Below are 17,500 nucleotides of genomic sequence, written 5' to 3' on the forward strand. Positions count from 1 at the left end.
GAAGCATTTTTTTTTTTTTTATTCATAATTTCATAGTGACTGAACTATTGATGTGTAGTGCCTATTGGCATGGTGTAACCATTGTTTATTAAGCTAATAAGATTCTTTAAATATGCGTTTTCTTTTCTTTTCTTTTACTTATTTACCTTCATTTTACGTATAGCTTTATACTACATGGAAATGGTAAATCTGGAACTGTTGGGAACTATGATTTATAACTAACTCTATTCTTTCGTTCGGTTTCCTTTCTTATGTTTAATGCATTTCCCTTAAGACAAGGAAATGACTGATTGCATTCAAACTCATTACTTTCAATTAGGACTGACATGTTGGAGTATGAGTGTATATGTCCACTTAATCCATCTATGCTGAATGTTTTATTGTTCTGTTAGACACTGTACTATCAGAGGGAATGGCCTAGTCAGTCTAGAGGGAATGACCCAGTTAAGAAGGAATGACCTGGTCTAGAATGAATGACCCAATTTAAAAAGAATGACCCATTTTAGAAGGAATCAACCAGTCTAGAATGAACAACCAAGTTTAGAGGAAATGATCCAGTTTAGAAGGAATGACCCAGTCTAGAACGAAAGACCCAAATTAGAAAGAATGACCCAGTTTAGAAGGAATGACCCAGTTTGAAAGGAATAGCCAAATCTGGATGGAGTATTCTATTAGGATAATCAAAAAGTCACTTAACTATAATGAATTTCTTGTTATTCAGTGTGCAATGTTTTTTCATCTTGTTTTTCTATGGATAACAAGGTTTCCAATTCGTTAGGATGTTGATTAGTTGGTGCAACATTGAAATATTTCCAATCCTTCGTCCTGAAATTTGAAGAAGAAAATTTGATGTAGAAAGCAGAACAAACCAGGAGATATTTCTGTGGATTTCATTACACATATTTGTCATTTTAACACTCAATGGAAGACACATAGAAGAGATATAAATGTAGAAGGAATATAATTAAACATGTACAATTAATAATATAGTATTGTCATATCTTCTACTTACATTTTATTTGTATACAAAGATCAGCAGTGCTGTAGTTCTAAACACAAACGTTCTTTTTGCATTTCAGTGAGCCTATGCAAATGCCGTCCATGTGCTCGTGACCATCACATTTCTCGCCGGCATCCTGTCGGGGAGAAGGGTGAAAATTAGGACATGCATATATATAAATACATTACATATATATATATATATATATATATATATATATATATATATATATATATATATATATGTATATATATATAATATATATATATATATATATAGAGAGAGAGAGAGAGAGAGAGAGAGAGAGAGAGAGAGAGAGAGAGAGAGAGAGAGAGAGAGAGAGAGAGAGAGAGAGAGAGAGTGTGTGTGTGTGTTTATGTACATGGATAAATACACATGCAAATATACATGTACATCTATACTGACACGTAGCCATACCCACACACGGGCGTGCATATTCACACGTATGTGTGTGGTATACGGGCAGCTAAGATGCGTTAGGTCGAAGGCAACCCCAACCCCGGCCATGCCTTGCACACACGGGGTAATTTAGCGGAAAAAATCGGCTGCAATTTGACTGAAACCACTAACTACCATACTAAACCTTTGATTATTGAATTCTTATCATTATTGTCACACGCACACCGGACGCGAAGAACCCTTAAACGGAGTCTAATTCCAAAATCATCAACATCCTCACACATGTACCCTCGCATTGAGCTCACCCTCAGGCAGACTTCGCAGCAGCCGCAGTGTTCGAACTGGGTGCCGTGGGTGCAGTCGGCTGTGCTCGGGCAGGATACGGTGCTGCAATCCTCGCAGCGGTGAGCCTCGGCCCTGCAAACACCATGCACAGTGGTAAACATAAGAGAGAAAGTGGTAAGGACGTCGTTCGTTGGAGATGAAACGTGATGAAAGTCCCGTTTATGCAAGGGAAAAGGGTAAGGTAATTGATCGGATTAGTTGTAGAAAAAGGAAGCGAGGAACCAAAGGCATCCTACACGAAGGTCTTGTCTTATTTTGAGCAAATATCCTCCCCAAATGACCCTCCCTCCGTACCACACTCGCACATGAGGGCGAGGAAACTGAAGCGGTACCAAAGCATCCTACATCTATATCCTTGCCCTAAATTGACCAAAAATCCCCATTCCTCTCCCACCCAAAAGGACCACTCGCTGTCAGGGGCGTCATTTTGGGTTTTGGGGCAAGTGCTCCCCACAAGACTTTGGCGTCCTCCTTCAAGGTCTGGTCTACACACAAAAAAGGGCCACACGATTTGATTTCCTAAATTACATCTTTATATCTAGTCGTAACTTAAAAATGCTCGTTGAATGGTTCATAACATTTTTTTTGAAGGGGCTCGCTGCACGACTGAAACTTCACTTCGCTCGCCAACCTTAACCCCAATAAGGAGCTGAAGTGACGCCCCTGCTCGCTGCTGGACTCACCCGCACAGGAGGGCGAGGAGGACGACGCCAGCGAGGAGGACGAGAGAGGCGCGCATGGTGATGTCTCTGCGACGGCTGATGGACGACTGACTTGGCTTCCTCGCCGCCTCATGGTACTTATCCCACAGTTGAGGTAGGATTTTTTTTTTTTTTTTGTCGTCCTCTGACGTAACTTCTGTTGATCTGTTCTGTTTCCAGGAATATTTTTTTCAGGAACTTCCAGGATGATTATTTTTACAGTCAACTCATGAAATAGGAAAATATTTTGATGTACATAATTCAAGGGGACCTTCCCTGGGCGTGGGGGGTGGGGGGTGGGGGGTCATCGAAAAATATTGATAAAAGACGATTTTTTACAAATTTAATGTATTTCAGTATTTCGTATCTCTTGATAACTAATTTATGAGGGTAACCACAAGGGCGTCGATGCCCCATTGGTTACTACATGTGTCTGCACAGTTGATCAAATGTCCAGAAGGATAATAGTTCATGTCATAAAGAAATATTGTATATATATCAAATAATTTCCCAAAACGAGTTTTTCATTCGCGTTCGTTTCTTTAGAGAAACAAAATAAATTTTAACTCATTTTTCCAGATTTCAAACATTTGTGTAAAAAAAGCGCATGCGGAAATGTAAAAAAAAAAAATAAATATCTGTCGCTTTATGCGCATTTTTACAGTCTGTCCAGTGATGCAACCAAAACTGAAGTCGGTTAAGGTTGAACGGGGGTAATTCCTTTGAAATCAACCACCGACAAACCCTCTACATCGCGGTTTTCATTCAAATTTGGCACATATTCTTGTGGTGCGATTCTAAATACACGCCCCACGTTGACGCCACCCAAGGGTCAGATAAAAGGGCGACCCAGCTTGACCTCTCCCTCTCTCTGACGCCCTCTCTGCGAGAGCGACCCGGCCTCTCCGCTGACCGCGACATCGCCCCGCCATGGCGGGTTGGCGGCGGATCCACCCAGCGCTGACCAGTCGTATCCTGTTCTGCTTCTACTCGTGTATAAACTCTTAGGAATGAAGAGTCAGCCGTGTCGGCATATTACTCTGCTCACCAGTATCTATACAGAAGGTACATCGTAACCCTTTATAGTGTGACTATGAAGGTGTAGTGACCCGCATTTAGACTCGCACAGCCACAGCTTCGACACAAGATCCTAGCCTTAAAGGGCTTATGTGAAGCAATTATCGTGCATTGTTTTTTCCTAGAATATTGGTCAATAATGTATGCTTAGCCTATTCATGCATTTTTTTTCCCGAAGAAACCTTCTGGTATCCCCAAAACCCGCATAGCAACCCCCTTAGAAACGAAGATGCAAAACATCGGCGATCTTCGGCAATCCCCGGTAGTGACGTCATTCCCAGAACCAAGGGGAACCTTGTTGAATAGCGTGATACACACAATAATGCACTGCGAATCAAGAATATCACGGAATTGTCCCAATTTCAAGCTATAAACAGTCTGTTTAAAAAATACATTTCTCTGTTATGCAAAATAAGCAAAAGCAGAAAAATATATGTAAATTTTAATGTCAGTTTATTTCGCGCTGTGTCTATGTCTGTCTATCCGTGTATCTCTCATTTTCTGTGTGTGTCTGGATAGTTTTTATCATCAATGGTTATAAATTGCCCAGTGAAGAGAAAATACATAATAACAAAATGATGAAGAGGTGTATCTTGATGTAATCAGTACATGAATATATACATCAAATCATTTATGAACAATTAATCAAATATGCGCTGGGTAAGCCTGGCAGACCTGCCTGTCATCATGGACATGTCAACAAAACATGACTAGTAACATGCTCTTTTTTACTTTCTCGAGAACGCTATCATCAGCTGATGTCTGATCCAATATGGATTGATGTACATGGTGATGTACAGTTGTATTACTACACAGAGGTACGGTAGGTACACCCCAAAAAGCACAACACAAATAAACACCGATGCCCCTCCACTCGCCAATGGATGTAGGCCTGCGCCACGCGGGATCACACGTTCGACCATAAAAATATTTTAAAAATCACCATTCATTCAATCTCTTCGGGTCTCGACGCCACTCCATGTCTGGCTGGTTTGGCACAACTTTCACGACATCCACAGCGTCGGGTTATTGTATGTAGGGTCCAACAACCATCAACCCTTGATATTCCTCTTCTTCCAACTCTTCGAAGACGTAGGCACCCTCTGAAGAACTTTTACCAATGTCCTCGTCGGAATAATCCGATGAACTTCACTGCCGCTGTAGTCTTGTAGTGAGTCCGCCATGTGCAATGTATTGAATGCAGATAATGCTATGGTCGTGTTCTGGAATTGACGTCACACATCCGGGTTCCGGGATTTTCTCAATTTTGGGGAATTATTTTCAGATTTCTTTTTTTTTTTTTTACTGATATTAGAGAGATAGTTTGCGAGCAATTTTTTCCCTATTTAAAATTTTCAGTTGATACTTCACATTAGCCCTTTAAGTTGCCGGGAAAGAAAAGTCTACCCTGCATGCTTCCTGTGACAACATAAAGAAAACGGGACTCGTCATAATCCTACCAATACATGTTTCATTTTTTAAAAGTCATTTTAAAGTTTTTAGAACAAGGGAATCTTTTATATCTTTGTTCCTCTTTTGAACATTATATATAATTTTAGAGAGGCTCCATAAAGATCAAGTAATAAAATGCCACGAATCAGCAGGGAAGATGGTTCTCTAAAAGAAAGGAATTCCTATATTCATTTTTGGAATAAAATTAATTTTAAAAGATCATTTTCACATCATTTTATTATCACATATGTCAGTGGGGATTTTTATTGATTCACTTCTTTTTAACTAATTGAAACCATTTCCTGGAGCGGGGTTGATGAGGTTACCCTCGCTCGCGCGCGCGCTCTTGAGAGAGGGACCTGCTCTTGGGAGGTGGAGCATTTTTGAAAGCACTCAAGTCCTACCTGGACTTTGCTAAGTTTTCGGCGACTCCAGGGGAGCATTCTCACGCCAGCCCTAAGTTAAGTTGTACTGGTTTTGGGGTCGTGACAGTGTGGTGTTTCGGTTAAGGGGGATCCACATATGAGATATAATTAAGGTAATCTGTCTCCCGAGTGCGTCTTATCTTTTATATATATATAATGGAGCCTCTTATTTTATTTTGTAAAATCCGATGTTTTTAACTGTGATTTTCTCATTTAGTTATTTTCTTGTATAAATTCCGATTCCCAGAACGTCAGATCATTTTATAAATGTTTTATTCTGTTTTAATTCAGTAAATTGTAATTGTGTTATGTGGTACTTGCTTTTCTCTAAAATGCCCATAAACACATTGTGAAATAATAAAAAAAGGGTCTTGTGAATAAGAAAACGTACGAAAAGGATGGAAATCGTCAGACAATCGCCTCGCCATGGCGGGTTGGCCGCGGATCCACCCAGCGCTGACCAGTCGTATCCTGTTCTGTTTCTGCTCGTGTGTCAGCTCTTAGGAATAAAGAGTCAGCCGTGTCGGCATATTACTCTGCCCACCACTATCTATACAGAAGGTACATCATAACCCTTTGTAGTGTGACTGTGGAGGCGCAGGAAGGGAACGTCTCGCTTCGGCCAGACGGAAGTAAATTTTTTTTTTTTTTTTTTTTTTTTTACTCCATACCCGTTCTTCTTTTTCCTTTTCTTTCCTATCTCTTCTGCTTTATTAAAAGTTCCCCTTCCCAGTTAATAACTTTAGTGTATGTTGCGGCCAGATTTTTTTTTTTTTAATTCTTTTTGGTATTTAAAAGTTTTCATTCATTCCTATGGATTTAAGGGCAAGCTTCTTCATGTTATAGTTCGTAATGCAACGACATATCTCAGTGGCAATACTCAGAGTGAGCTTTTGCATTTCTATCGTGGCAATATATCTGTCCAAAGCAAGTAGTAATGTAAGCCCAGAATTACATTGTGAAACAACCTAATCCTTTATGGTGATTTGGTGAAAGGAAAATGCTAATATTCATTCTGTGACTTTATGGCGTAAGATCACAACCAGATATGATAAAGTTTGTTATTATCATTTCATCTTCATCATCATGATCAATCATTACTATGATTTTATTTTTGTTACCTTTATTATTACCATTATCATTGTCATTGTTATCATTATTATATTATTTTTTATAACATTTATAATTTTGAACCATGGACTAAGACCAGTAACACAGAAATGGTGATCGAGAAGCACAATATTTGCAATCTTTAAAAAATATTAAATAACAAAGGATCATTCTATAGTAAGGGGATAAATCTTCTTTCTGATAATGTTTGAAGTTATATTTTCATAATTTCATAGCGGCTGAACCATTAACATCTTGGGCCTACTGAAATGGCGTAACTCCTGCAGTCACCTTGTTTCAAATCTGCCAAGACCCGATCCCCTTTTTCCCGAGATAAATAGTCTGTGTTATTCATGTATTCACTCTAGTGTGTGCTCGCAGTTTATAGATCGGACTTTCTTATGTATGGGAATGGAATAAATCTGAAAATTCAAAGGAGAAGCACTTTTGAGAGTATTTAAAGTGAAAGGAAGGTAAAAAAAAAAAATGTGGATTGCTTTCCAGGCGAAGTCCGGGATGACATCGAACGTCCAAGTGTTTTTTTTTTTTTTTTTCAAATATAAACTGAATGGAAACAAAGATCAAACAGAATACAATAGGTATGTTACAGCTGGCATAAGTTTGATACATCCTACATTATTTATGCAGTTAATAAGATTCTTTAAATGTACTTTTTCCTTTCCCTATCTTTTACTCAATTAGCTTCATTTTACTCAGTTTTATTTTACATAGAAAGGTAAATTTTGGACTGTTGCGAACTGTAAGTTTATATGTTCACTTCATCAGAAACTTATTCCATGTCTCTTGTTGCATGTCTCATTGCTCTGGTCAACACTGGACTGTTGGAAGGAATGAACCAGTATAGAATGAACGACCCAGTTTAACAGGAATGGAATATTCTGTCAGGATAAATGAAAAAGTCACTGCTATAAATGTAATTCTTGTATTTCAGTGTGCAGTATGTGGTTTTCCATCTTGTATGTATATGAATACTAAGGTATTTAATTCTTCATTAATATGTTGATTAGCAGGATGCAACATTGGAATATTTCCACTCCTTCATCCTGAAATTTGAAGAAGAAAAAGGTGTAAAAACGAAACAAACCGAGGGATATTTCTGTGCCTTTCATTTTAACAAGCAATGCAAGAAACACACAGAAGATATATAAATGTAGAATGAATATAATTTGTATGACTATCGAATTAAACTTGTAGAATGAATGAAATAGATGTCACGTTTCCTACTTACTTTTTTTCTGTTCACAAGGATCAGCAGTGCTGTAGTCCTAAACACAAACGTTCTTTTTGCATTTCAGTGAGCCTATGCAAATGCCGTCCATGTGCTCGTGACCGTCACATATCTCGCCGGCTTCCTGTCGGGGAGAAGGGTGAAAATTAGGACATGCATATATATATATTCATATATAATATATATGTGTGAGTGTATGTGTTTATGTACATGGATAAATACACATGCATATATACATGTACATCTATACTGACACGTAGCCATACCCACACACGGGCGTGCGGATTCACGCAGCTGAGATGCGTTAGGTCGAAGGCAACCCCGTCCATGCCTTGCACACACGGGGTAATTTTGCGGAAAAAATCGGCTGCAATTTGACTGAAGCCACTAACTGCCATACTAAAGCTTGGATTATTGAATTCTTATCATTATTGTCACACGCACACCGGACGCGAAGAACCCTTAAACGGAGTCTAATTCCAAAATCATCAACAACCTCACACATGTACCCCCGTATTGAGCTCACCCTCAGGCAGACTTCGCAGCAGCCGCAGTGTTCGAGCTGGGTGCCGTGGGTGCAGTCGGCTGTGCTCGGGCAGGAGACGGTGCTGCAATCCTCGCAGCGGTGAGCCTCGGCCCTGCAAACACCATGCACAGTGGTAAACATAAGAGAGAAAGTGGTAAGGACGTCGTTCGTTGGAGATGAAACGTGATGAAAGTCCCGTTTATGCAAGGGAAAAGGGTAAGGTAATTGATCGGATTAGTTGTAGAAAAAGGAAGCGAGGAACCAAAGGCATCCTACACGAAGGTCTTGTCTTATTTTGAGCAAATATCCTCCCCAAATGACCCTCCCTCCGTACCACACTCGCACATGAGGGCGAGGAAACTGAAGCGGTACCAAAGCATCCTACATCTATATCCTTGCCCTAAATTGACCAAAAATCCCCATTCCTCTCCCACCCAAAAGGACCACTCGCTGTCAGGGGCGTCATTTTGGGTTTTGGGGCAAGTGCTCCCCACAAGACTTTGGCGTCCTCCTTCAAGGTCTGGCCTGCACACAAAAAAGGGCCACACTCCCACAATTTGATTTCCTAAATTACTTCTTTATATCTGGTCGTAGCTTAAAAATGCTCGTTGTATGGTTCATATTTTTTTTTTTTTTTTTTTTTTTTTGAAGGGGCTCGCTGCACGACTGAAACTTCACTTCGCTCGCCAACCTTAACCCCAATAAAAAGCTGAAGTGACGCCCCTGCTCGCTGCTGGACTCACCCGCACAGGAGGGCGAGGAGGACGACGCCAGCGAGGAGGACGAGAGAGGCGCGCATGGTGTTGTCTCTGTGACGGCTGATGCACGACTGACTTGGCTTCCTCGCCGCCTCATGGTACTTATCCCACAGTTGAGGTACGATTTTTTTTTTTTTTTTTTTTTTTTTTTGTCGTCCTCTGACGTAACTTCTGTTGATCTGTTCTGTTTCCAGGAATATTTTTTCAGGAACTTCCAGGATGAATATTTTTACAGTCAACTCCTCAAATAGGAAAATATTTTGATGTACATAATTCAAGGGGACCTTCCCTTGGCGTGGGGGGGGGGGGTCATCGAAAAATATTGATAAAAAACGACTTTAACATATTTAATGTATTTCAGTATTTCGCATTATTTGATACCTAACTTATGGGGGTAACCACATGGGCGTCGATGCCCCATTGGTTACTACATGTGTCTGCACAGTTGATCAAATGTCCAGAAGGATAATAGTTCATGTCATAAAGAAATATTGTATAAATATCAAATAATTTCCCAAAACGAGTTTTTCATTCGCGTTCGTTTCGTTAGAGAAACAAAATAAATTTCAACTCATTTTTCCAGATTTCAGACATTTGTTAAAAAAACGCGAGCGAAAAACGTAAAAAAGTAAATATCTCTGTCGCTTTATGCGCATTTTTACAGTCCAGTGATGCAACCAAAACTGAAGTCGGTTAAGGTTGAACGGGGGTAATTCCTTTGAAATCAACCACCGACAAACCCTCTACATCGCGGTTTTCATTCAAATTTGGCACATATTCTTGTGGTGCGATTCTAAATACACGCCCCACGTGGACGCCACCCAAGGGTCAGATAAAAGGGCGACCCAGCTTGACCCCTCCCTCTCTCTCCCGGCCTCTCCGCTGACCGCGACATCGCCTCGCCATGGCGGGTTGGCGGCGGATCCACCCAGCGCTGACCAGTCGTATCCTGTTCTGCTTCTACTCGTGTATAAACTCTTAAGAATGAAGAGTCAGCCGTGTCGGTATATTACTCTGCCCACCACTATCTATACAGATGGTACATTGTGACCCTTTATAGTATGACTATGAAGGTGTAGTGACCCGCATTTAGACTCGCACAGCCACAGCTTCGACACAAGATCCTAGCCTTAAAGGGCTTATGTGAAGCAATTATCGTGCACTGTTTTTTCCTTGAATATTGGTCAATAATGTATGCTTAGCCTATTCATGCATTTTTTTTCCCGAAGAGACCCTCTGGTATTCCCAAAACTCGCATAGCAACGCCCTTAGAAACGAAGATGCAAAACATCGGCGATCTTCGGCAATCCCCGGTAGTGACGTCATTCCCAGAACCAAGGGGAACCTTGTTGAATAGCGTGATACACATAATAATGCACTGCGAATCAAGAATATCACGGAATTGTCCCAATTTCAAGCTATAAACAGTCTGTTTAAAAAAAACATTTCTCTGTTATGCAAAATAAGCAGAAGCAGAAAAATATATGTAAATTTTAATCTGTCAGTTTATTTCGCACTCAGTCTATGTCTGTCTATCTGTGTATCTCTCATTTTCTGTGTGTGTGTGGATAGAGAGATGTGTGTGTCCCTCTCTTTTTCGTCACCTTTCCATTCACTTTTCCTGGTTCATTAACATAGTCTGTATTTGACACATTTTGTTTTTCTTTTCTTTTCCATCCCAGGCATTTTTCTCCCCCCCCCCTCTCTCTCCCTCTCTCTCTCTCTCTCTCTCTCTCTCTCTCTCTCTCTCTCTCTCTCTCTCTCTCTCTCTCTCTGTCTCTGTCTTTCTCTCTCTCTCTCTCTCTTTCACATGATATTTCTATCTCCTCTATCGTATTCATTTTCATATTCATCCTTTTCCTTTCATCATTGTAATTACTATTACAATTTCAACAGTTTTTATCATCAATGGTTATAAATTGCCCAGTGAAGAGAAAGTACATGATAACAAAATGATGAAGAGGTGTATCTTGATGTAATCAGTACATGAATATATACATCAAATCATTTATGAACAATTAATCAAATATGCGCTGGGTAGGCCTGGCAGACCTGCCTGTCATCATGGACATGTCAACAAAACATGATTAGTAACATGCTCTTTTTTACTTTCTCGAGAACGCTATCATCAGCTGATGTCTGATCCAATATGGATTGATGTACATGGTGATGTACAGTTGTATTACTACACAGAGGTAGGGTAGGTACACCCCAAAAAGCACAACACAAATAAACACCGATGCCCCTCCACTCGCCAATGGATGTAGGCCTGCGCCACGCGGGATCACGCGTTCGACCATAAAAAAATATTTAAAAAATCACCATTCAGTCAGTCTCTTCGGGTCTCGACGCCACTCCATGTCTGGCTGGTTTGGCACAACTTTCACGACATCCACAGCGTCGGGTTCGTGTATGTAGGGTCCAACAGCCATCAACCCTTGATATTCCTCTTCTTCCAACTCTTCGAAGACGTAGGCCCCCTCTGAAGAACTTTTACCAATGTCCTCGTCGGAATAATCCGATGAAACTTCACTGCCGCTGTATTGTAGTGAGTCCGCCATGTACAATGTATTGAATGCAGATAATGCTATGATCGTGTTCTGGAATTGACGTCACACATCCGGGTTCCGGGATTTTCTCAATTTTTGGGAATTATTTTCAAATTTCCTTTTTTTACTGATATTAGAGAGATAGTTTGCCAGCTAATTTTTCCCTATTTAAAATTTTCAATTGATACTTCACATTAGCCCTTTAAGTTGCCGAGAAAGAAAAGTCTACCCTCCATGCTTCCTGTGACAACATAAAGAAAACGGGACTCGTCATAATCCTACCAATACACCATGTTTCATTTTTAAAAAGTCATTTTAAAGTTTTTAGAGTAAGGGAATCTTTTATATCTTTGTTCCTCTTCTGAACATCATATATAATGTTAGAGAGGCTCCATAAAGATCAAGTAATAAAATGCCACGAATCAGCAGGGAAGATGGTTCTCTAAAACAAAGGAATTCCTATATTCATTTTTAGAGTAAGATTAATTATAAAAGATCACATTTTCACATTATTTTATTATCATATATGTCAGTGGGGATTTTTATTGATTCACTTCTTTTTAACTAATTGAAACCATTTCCTGGAGCGGGGTTGATGAGGTTACCCTCGCTCGCGCGCGCGCTCTTGAGAGAGGGACCTGCTCTTGGGAGGTGGAGCATTTTTGAAAGCACTCAAGTCCTACCTGGACTTTGCTAAGTTTTCGGCGACTCCAGGGGAGCATTCTCACGCCAGCCCTAAGTTAAGTTGTACTGGTTTTGGGGTCGTGACAGTGTGGTGTTTCGGTTAAGGGGGATCCACATATGAGATATAATTAAGGTAATCTGTCTCCCGAGTGCGTCTTATCTTTTATATATATATAATGGAGCCTCTTATTTTATTTTGTAAAATCCGATGTTTTTAACTGTGATTTTCTCATTTAGTTATTATTTTCTTGTATAAATTCTATGATTCCCAGAACGTCAGTTCATTTTACAAATGTTTTATTCTGTTTTAATTCAATAAAATTGTTATTGTGTTATGTGATACTTGCTTTTCTCTAAAATGCCCACAAACACATTGTGAAATAATAAAAAAGGTCTTGTGAATAAGAAAACGTACGAAAAGGATGGAAATCGTCAGACAATCGCCTCGCCATGGCGGGTTGGCCGCGGATCCACCCAGCGCTGACCAGTCGTATCCTGTTCTGTTTCTGCTCGTGTGTCAACTCTTAGGAATAAAGAGTCAGCCGTGTCGGCATATTACTGTGCCCACCACTATCTATACAGAAGGTACATCGTAACCCTTTGTAGTGTGGCTGTGGAGGCGCAGGAAGGGAACGTTTCGCTTCCGCCAAACGGGAGTAAATTTAGTTTGTTTTTTTTTACTCCATACCCGTTCTTCTTTTTCCTTTTCTTTCTTATCTCTTCTGCTTTATTAAAAGTTCCCCTTCCCAGTTAATAACTTTAGTGTATGTTGCGGCCAGATTTTTTTTTTATTTTTTTTTTTTATTCTTTTTGGTATTTAAAAGTTTTCATTCATTCCTATGGATTTAAGGGCAAGCTTCTTCATGCTCTAGTTCAGAATGCAACGACATATCTCAGTGGCAATACTCAGAGTGAGCTTTTGCATTTCTATCGTGGTAATATATCTGTACAAAGCAAGTAGTAATGTAAACCCAGAATTGCATAGTGAAACAACCTAATCCTTTATGGTGATTTGGTGAAAGGAAAATGTTAATCGTTATTGTGATGAACTCATTCTATGACTTTACAGCGGAAGATCACACCTAGATGTGATAGAGGTCGTTATCATCATTTCATCTTCATCATCATGATGAATCATTGCTATGATTTTATTTTTGTTATATTTATTATTACCATTATCTTTGTCATTGTTATCATTATCTTTATTATTTTTTATAGCCTCATTTATAGTTTTTAACCATGTACTAAGACCAGTAACACTGAAATGGTGATAGAGGAGCACAATATTTGCAATCTTTAAAAAAATATACATAAAGGATCATTCTATAGTAAGGAGATAGACCTGTCCGGCCCGCGAGAGCCCGGGCAGGGACTAAATATATGATTTATTAAATATATTATTTATTAATTTTGTAATATATTAAATATATACTTTATTAAATTTATATTTTATTGAATATGTAATTTATCAAATATATATATTTATTAGATATATAATCTATCAAATATATAAAGCACTAAATATATTGTTTAGTGCATTTTACAATGGAAGAAAGTTGAGCAGAATTAAGTTCAAGTTATCGTTTGTCTTACCCTCTGACACAATTCAGGTTTCTCGTGTGGTTCCTTGTAAACATTAATTGCCCGCCCCTGGTCTAGGGCAACCGAAATGGCGCAACTCCTGCAGTCACCTTGTTTCAAAACTGCCAATACCCAATACCCTTTTTCCCGAGATAAGAAGTTTGTGTTGTTATCCATATATTCACTCTGGTGTGTGCTCACAGTTTATGAATAAGACGTTCTTATGTATGTGAATGGAATAAATCAGAGAATTCAAAGGAGAAGCACTTTTGAGAGTATTTAAAGTGAAAGGAAGGTAAAAATATGTGGATTGCTTTCCAGGCGAAGTCCGAGATAACATCGAATGTTCAAGTGCAGTCTATTTATTTATTTTTTATTTTTTATTTTTGTAATATAAACTGAATGGAAACAAAGATCAAACAGAATACAATAGGCAGCATGTTACAGCTTGAATAAGGTTGATACATCCTACATTGTTTAAGCAGTTGATGTGATTCTTTAAATATGCAATTTTTCTTTTATTCATTTACCTTCATTTTACTCATAGTTTTATTTTACATAGAACTGGTAAATTCTGAACTGTTGCGAACTGTAAGTTACAACTTTACTATTTCGTTTGGTTTCCTTTGTTTGTGTTCAACGCCTTTCCCTCAAGCCAAGGAAATAACTGATTGCATTCAAACTCAACATTATTCTCAATTAGGACTGACATGGAGTATGAGTTTATCAGTTCACTTCTTCAGAAACTTATTCCATGTCTCATTGTTCTGGTCAACACTGTACTGTTAGAAGGAATGACCCAGCCAGTCTAGAGTAAATGACCCAGTCTAGGGTGAATGACCCGATTTAAAAGGAATGACCCAGTCTGGAATGAACAATCCAATAAGAAGGAATGATCCAATTTAGAAGAAATGGGCAAATCTAGATGGCGTATTTTATAAGGGTAATCAAAAAGTCACTTGACAGTAATGTAATTCTTGTATTGCAGTGTACAATATGTGTTTTTCCATCTTGTATTTACATGAATAACAAGGTTTTAAATTCTTCATTAAGATGTTGATTAGTAGGATGCAACATTGAAATATTTCCACTCTTTCTTCATCCTGAAATTGAAGAAGAAAATTTTGATGTAAAAAAGGAACAAACCGGGAGATATTTTTGTCTTTTTCATTACAATTTGTCATTTGAACACACTCAGTTCAAGAAACATAGAGATATAAATGTAGAAGAAATGTAATTTGTATAAATGTTGAATTAAACATGTAGAATAAAAGTCTTGTCATGTCTTCTACTTACGTTTTTTTATTTGTATACAAAGATCAGCAGTCCTAAACACAAACGTCCTTTACGCATTTCAGTGAGCCTATGCAAATGCCGCCATTGTAATCGTGGTGGTCACAACGCTCGCCGGCAGTCTGTCGGGGAGAATGGTGTAAATTAGGATATATATATATATATATATATATATATATATATATATATATATATATATATACATATATACATATATATATATATATGCGTATATTACATATGTACGTGTTTATATACATGGATAAATACGCTTGCATATACACATGGACATCTATACCGACACATAGTCATACCCACACACGTGTGCGCATATTCACTTATGTGTGTGTGGTATACGGGCAGCGATCTCCGAGCAATGTTGCTGAGATGCGTTCAAGTCCCGCATGCCAAGCGAAGGCAACCCCGGCCGTGTCTTGCGCATGCAGGGTAATTTAGCGGCAAAAAAGTAGCCGCAATTTGACTGAAGCGACAAGAGTATATCACGCTAAATGTTTGATTATTGAATTCTACCATTATTTTCACAGACACACACGCGCGCACACACAACGGATGCGAAGAACCCTTAAACTAACTCCAAAATCATCAACATCCTCACACATTTATCATCGCACTGAACTCACCCTCAGGCAGACTTCGCAGCAGCCGCAGTGTTCGAGCTGGGTGCCGTGGGTGCAGTCGGCTGTGCTCGGGCAGGAGACGGTGCTGCAATCCCCGCAGTGGTGAGCCTCGGCCCTGCAAACACATTGCAAATTGTTAATATAGACAGAGTAAGATGAAAAACCGCCATTCGTTGAAATTGAAACGTTCAAAGTCCCGTTTGTGCAAGAGAAAAAAATGACCATGAGATAGCTGGGGGAAAATGAAGCGAGGAACCAAAGGCATCCTACACGAAGGTCTTGTCTTATATTGAGCAAATATCCTCCCCAAATGACCCTCCCTCCGTACCACACTCGCGCATGAGGGCGAGAAAGCTGAAGCGGTCCCAAAGCATCCTACATCTATTTCCTTGCCGTAAACTGACCCAAATGACGCCACTCACTGTCAGGGGCGCCATTTGGGGTTTTGGGGCAAGTGCTCCCCACAAGACTTTGACGTTTTCCTTCAAGATATGGCTTACACACAAAGAAGGGCCACATTCCCACGATTTTATTTACTAAAATACACTTTCATATCTCTGGCCGTATCTTGAAAATGATCGTAGGTTCATCAAAAATTCTGGAGGGGCTCGTAGCACGCTAGAAACTATTCACTTCGCTCGCCAACCTAAACCTCCTTCCCCCAACCCCAAGAAAAAGCTGAAGTGACGCCCCTGCTCGCTGCTGGACTCACCCGCACAGGAGGGCGAGGAGGACGACGCCAGCGAGGAGGACGAGAGAGGCGCGCATAATGATGTTGTCTCTGCGACGGCTGTTGCACGACTGACTTAGCGTCCTCGCCGCCTCATGGTACTTACTCCACAGTCGAGGTCACATTTTTTCTCATCCTTTTGAGTAACGTCTGTTGGTCTGTTCTGTTTCCAGGAATAACTTTTTTTCAGGAACATCCGTGATGATTATTTTTTAGTCTCGCCTTTTAAACTAGGAAATTAATTTGATTTACATAATTTAAGGTCGAATAGAACAGATTTTCTTATAACTTTAAAGTACACTGTGTTCAGGTTTGAATTCAGATTAAGATAGATGTAAAAAAACGCTTTAGATAGGTATAAATGCTAGAGGGGAGAAGGTTAAACCCGCTTACACGTTTTTTAGATTATGTGAAAATGTTGATGTCAGTTTGTATCAAGTGTTCAGTATCTGTGGATAAATACCGCTTTCCCGATTTAACTTTGCCTTCATAACAAAGTATATTTGATTTAATAAAGTCAATAAATTTAATCGTGTCGAAAATTAGTACATATTATAGCTGGTGTGAAATATTTCTCACTTACCTGGTTCAATTACTTGTTCTAATTGAAAATGATCCTGATACTTCTCCCAAATTAAGGAAATTAACTCCTATCCAACTATTAGAGCAGTATTGTCCAAACATTTTCGCTTATTGTACCCTTTATTACCTTCTTGTACCGTTACGTACCCCCCCCCCCCCCCGTCCACCATGGCTAAACAATCTGTTGGTGTTAGTCATACATGCATGACCAACAGCAACATTTACACTGACTACCCTGTCTGCTCAAGGGCACCTTTAGCATCGACATTTTCAGGTGTACGCACGTAAGGAGATTGCGGGGGGGGGGGGGGGGGAGGTTAGCCAAATGAGCGCTCTGTGTACGCTTATAAAATTGCTGAAAACGTTGAACCTTCTTTAGA

The 17,500-nt window shown here is 39.5% G+C and overlaps 3 protein-coding genes across 3 annotated transcripts; all 3 read right to left on the bottom strand.

Annotated features, from left to right (window-relative positions):
* Positions 1 to 692: 692 nt before the first annotated feature.
* Positions 693 to 2,605, bottom strand: LOC113826200 (single insulin-like growth factor-binding domain protein-1). The gene is made up of 4 exons (XM_070133115.1): positions 2,449 to 2,605; positions 1,726 to 1,837; positions 1,013 to 1,136; positions 693 to 825 (listed from the first exon to the last, which is right to left on the bottom strand). The coding sequence occupies exons 1-3, from the start codon at positions 2,502 to 2,504 to the stop codon at positions 1,050 to 1,052; spliced, it is 255 nt and encodes an 84-aa protein (XP_069989216.1). The 5' UTR covers positions 2,505 to 2,605; the 3' UTR covers positions 693 to 825; positions 1,013 to 1,049.
* Positions 2,606 to 7,454: 4,849 nt separating this feature from the next.
* On the bottom strand, positions 7,455 to 9,203 carry LOC113826199 (single insulin-like growth factor-binding domain protein-2). The gene is made up of 4 exons (XM_070133116.1): positions 9,049 to 9,203; positions 8,306 to 8,417; positions 7,780 to 7,903; positions 7,455 to 7,594 (listed from the first exon to the last, which is right to left on the bottom strand). Exons 1-3 carry the CDS (start codon positions 9,102 to 9,104, stop codon positions 7,817 to 7,819), a joined length of 255 nt encoding a protein of 84 aa, XP_069989217.1. The 5' UTR covers positions 9,105 to 9,203; the 3' UTR covers positions 7,455 to 7,594; positions 7,780 to 7,816.
* Positions 9,204 to 14,836: 5,633 nt separating this feature from the next.
* LOC113826197 (venom protein 59.1) lies at positions 14,837 to 16,679 on the bottom strand. Its single transcript, XM_070133117.1, has 4 exons — positions 16,521 to 16,679; positions 15,812 to 15,923; positions 15,174 to 15,292; positions 14,837 to 14,980 (listed from the first exon to the last, which is right to left on the bottom strand). Exons 1-3 carry the CDS (start codon positions 16,574 to 16,576, stop codon positions 15,206 to 15,208), a joined length of 255 nt encoding a protein of 84 aa, XP_069989218.1. The 5' UTR covers positions 16,577 to 16,679; the 3' UTR covers positions 14,837 to 14,980; positions 15,174 to 15,205.
* Between the last annotated feature and the right edge of the window lie 821 nt (positions 16,680 to 17,500).

The sequence above is a fragment of the Penaeus vannamei genome, chromosome 18 (assembly GCF_042767895.1).
Source record: "Penaeus vannamei isolate JL-2024 chromosome 18, ASM4276789v1, whole genome shotgun sequence".
In the NCBI taxonomy this organism is placed as follows: Eukaryota; Metazoa; Arthropoda; class Malacostraca; order Decapoda; family Penaeidae; genus Penaeus; species Penaeus vannamei.

Coding starts and splice junctions, on each gene's coding strand:
- LOC113826200 (XM_070133115.1), bottom strand. CDS start 2,504: ATGCGCGCCTCTCTCGTCCTCCTCGCTGGCGTCGTCCTCCTCGCCCTC. Junction 1,838..2,448: donor CTCCTCGCCCTCCTGTGCGG/GTGAGTCCAGCA, acceptor TGGTGTTTGCAG/GGCCGAGGCTCACCGCTGCG. Junction 1,137..1,725: donor GCTGCGAAGTCTGCCTGAGG/GTGAGCTCAATG, acceptor TCTCCCCGACAG/GATGCCGGCGAGAAATGTGA.
- LOC113826199 (XM_070133116.1), bottom strand. CDS start 9,104: ATGCGCGCCTCTCTCGTCCTCCTCGCTGGCGTCGTCCTCCTCGCCCTC. Junction 8,418..9,048: donor CTCCTCGCCCTCCTGTGCGG/GTGAGTCCAGCA, acceptor TGGTGTTTGCAG/GGCCGAGGCTCACCGCTGCG. Junction 7,904..8,305: donor GCTGCGAAGTCTGCCTGAGG/GTGAGCTCAATA, acceptor TCTCCCCGACAG/GAAGCCGGCGAGATATGTGA.
- LOC113826197 (XM_070133117.1), bottom strand. CDS start 16,576: ATGCGCGCCTCTCTCGTCCTCCTCGCTGGCGTCGTCCTCCTCGCCCTC. Junction 15,924..16,520: donor CTCCTCGCCCTCCTGTGCGG/GTGAGTCCAGCA, acceptor ATGTGTTTGCAG/GGCCGAGGCTCACCACTGCG. Junction 15,293..15,811: donor GCTGCGAAGTCTGCCTGAGG/GTGAGTTCAGTG, acceptor TCTCCCCGACAG/ACTGCCGGCGAGCGTTGTGA.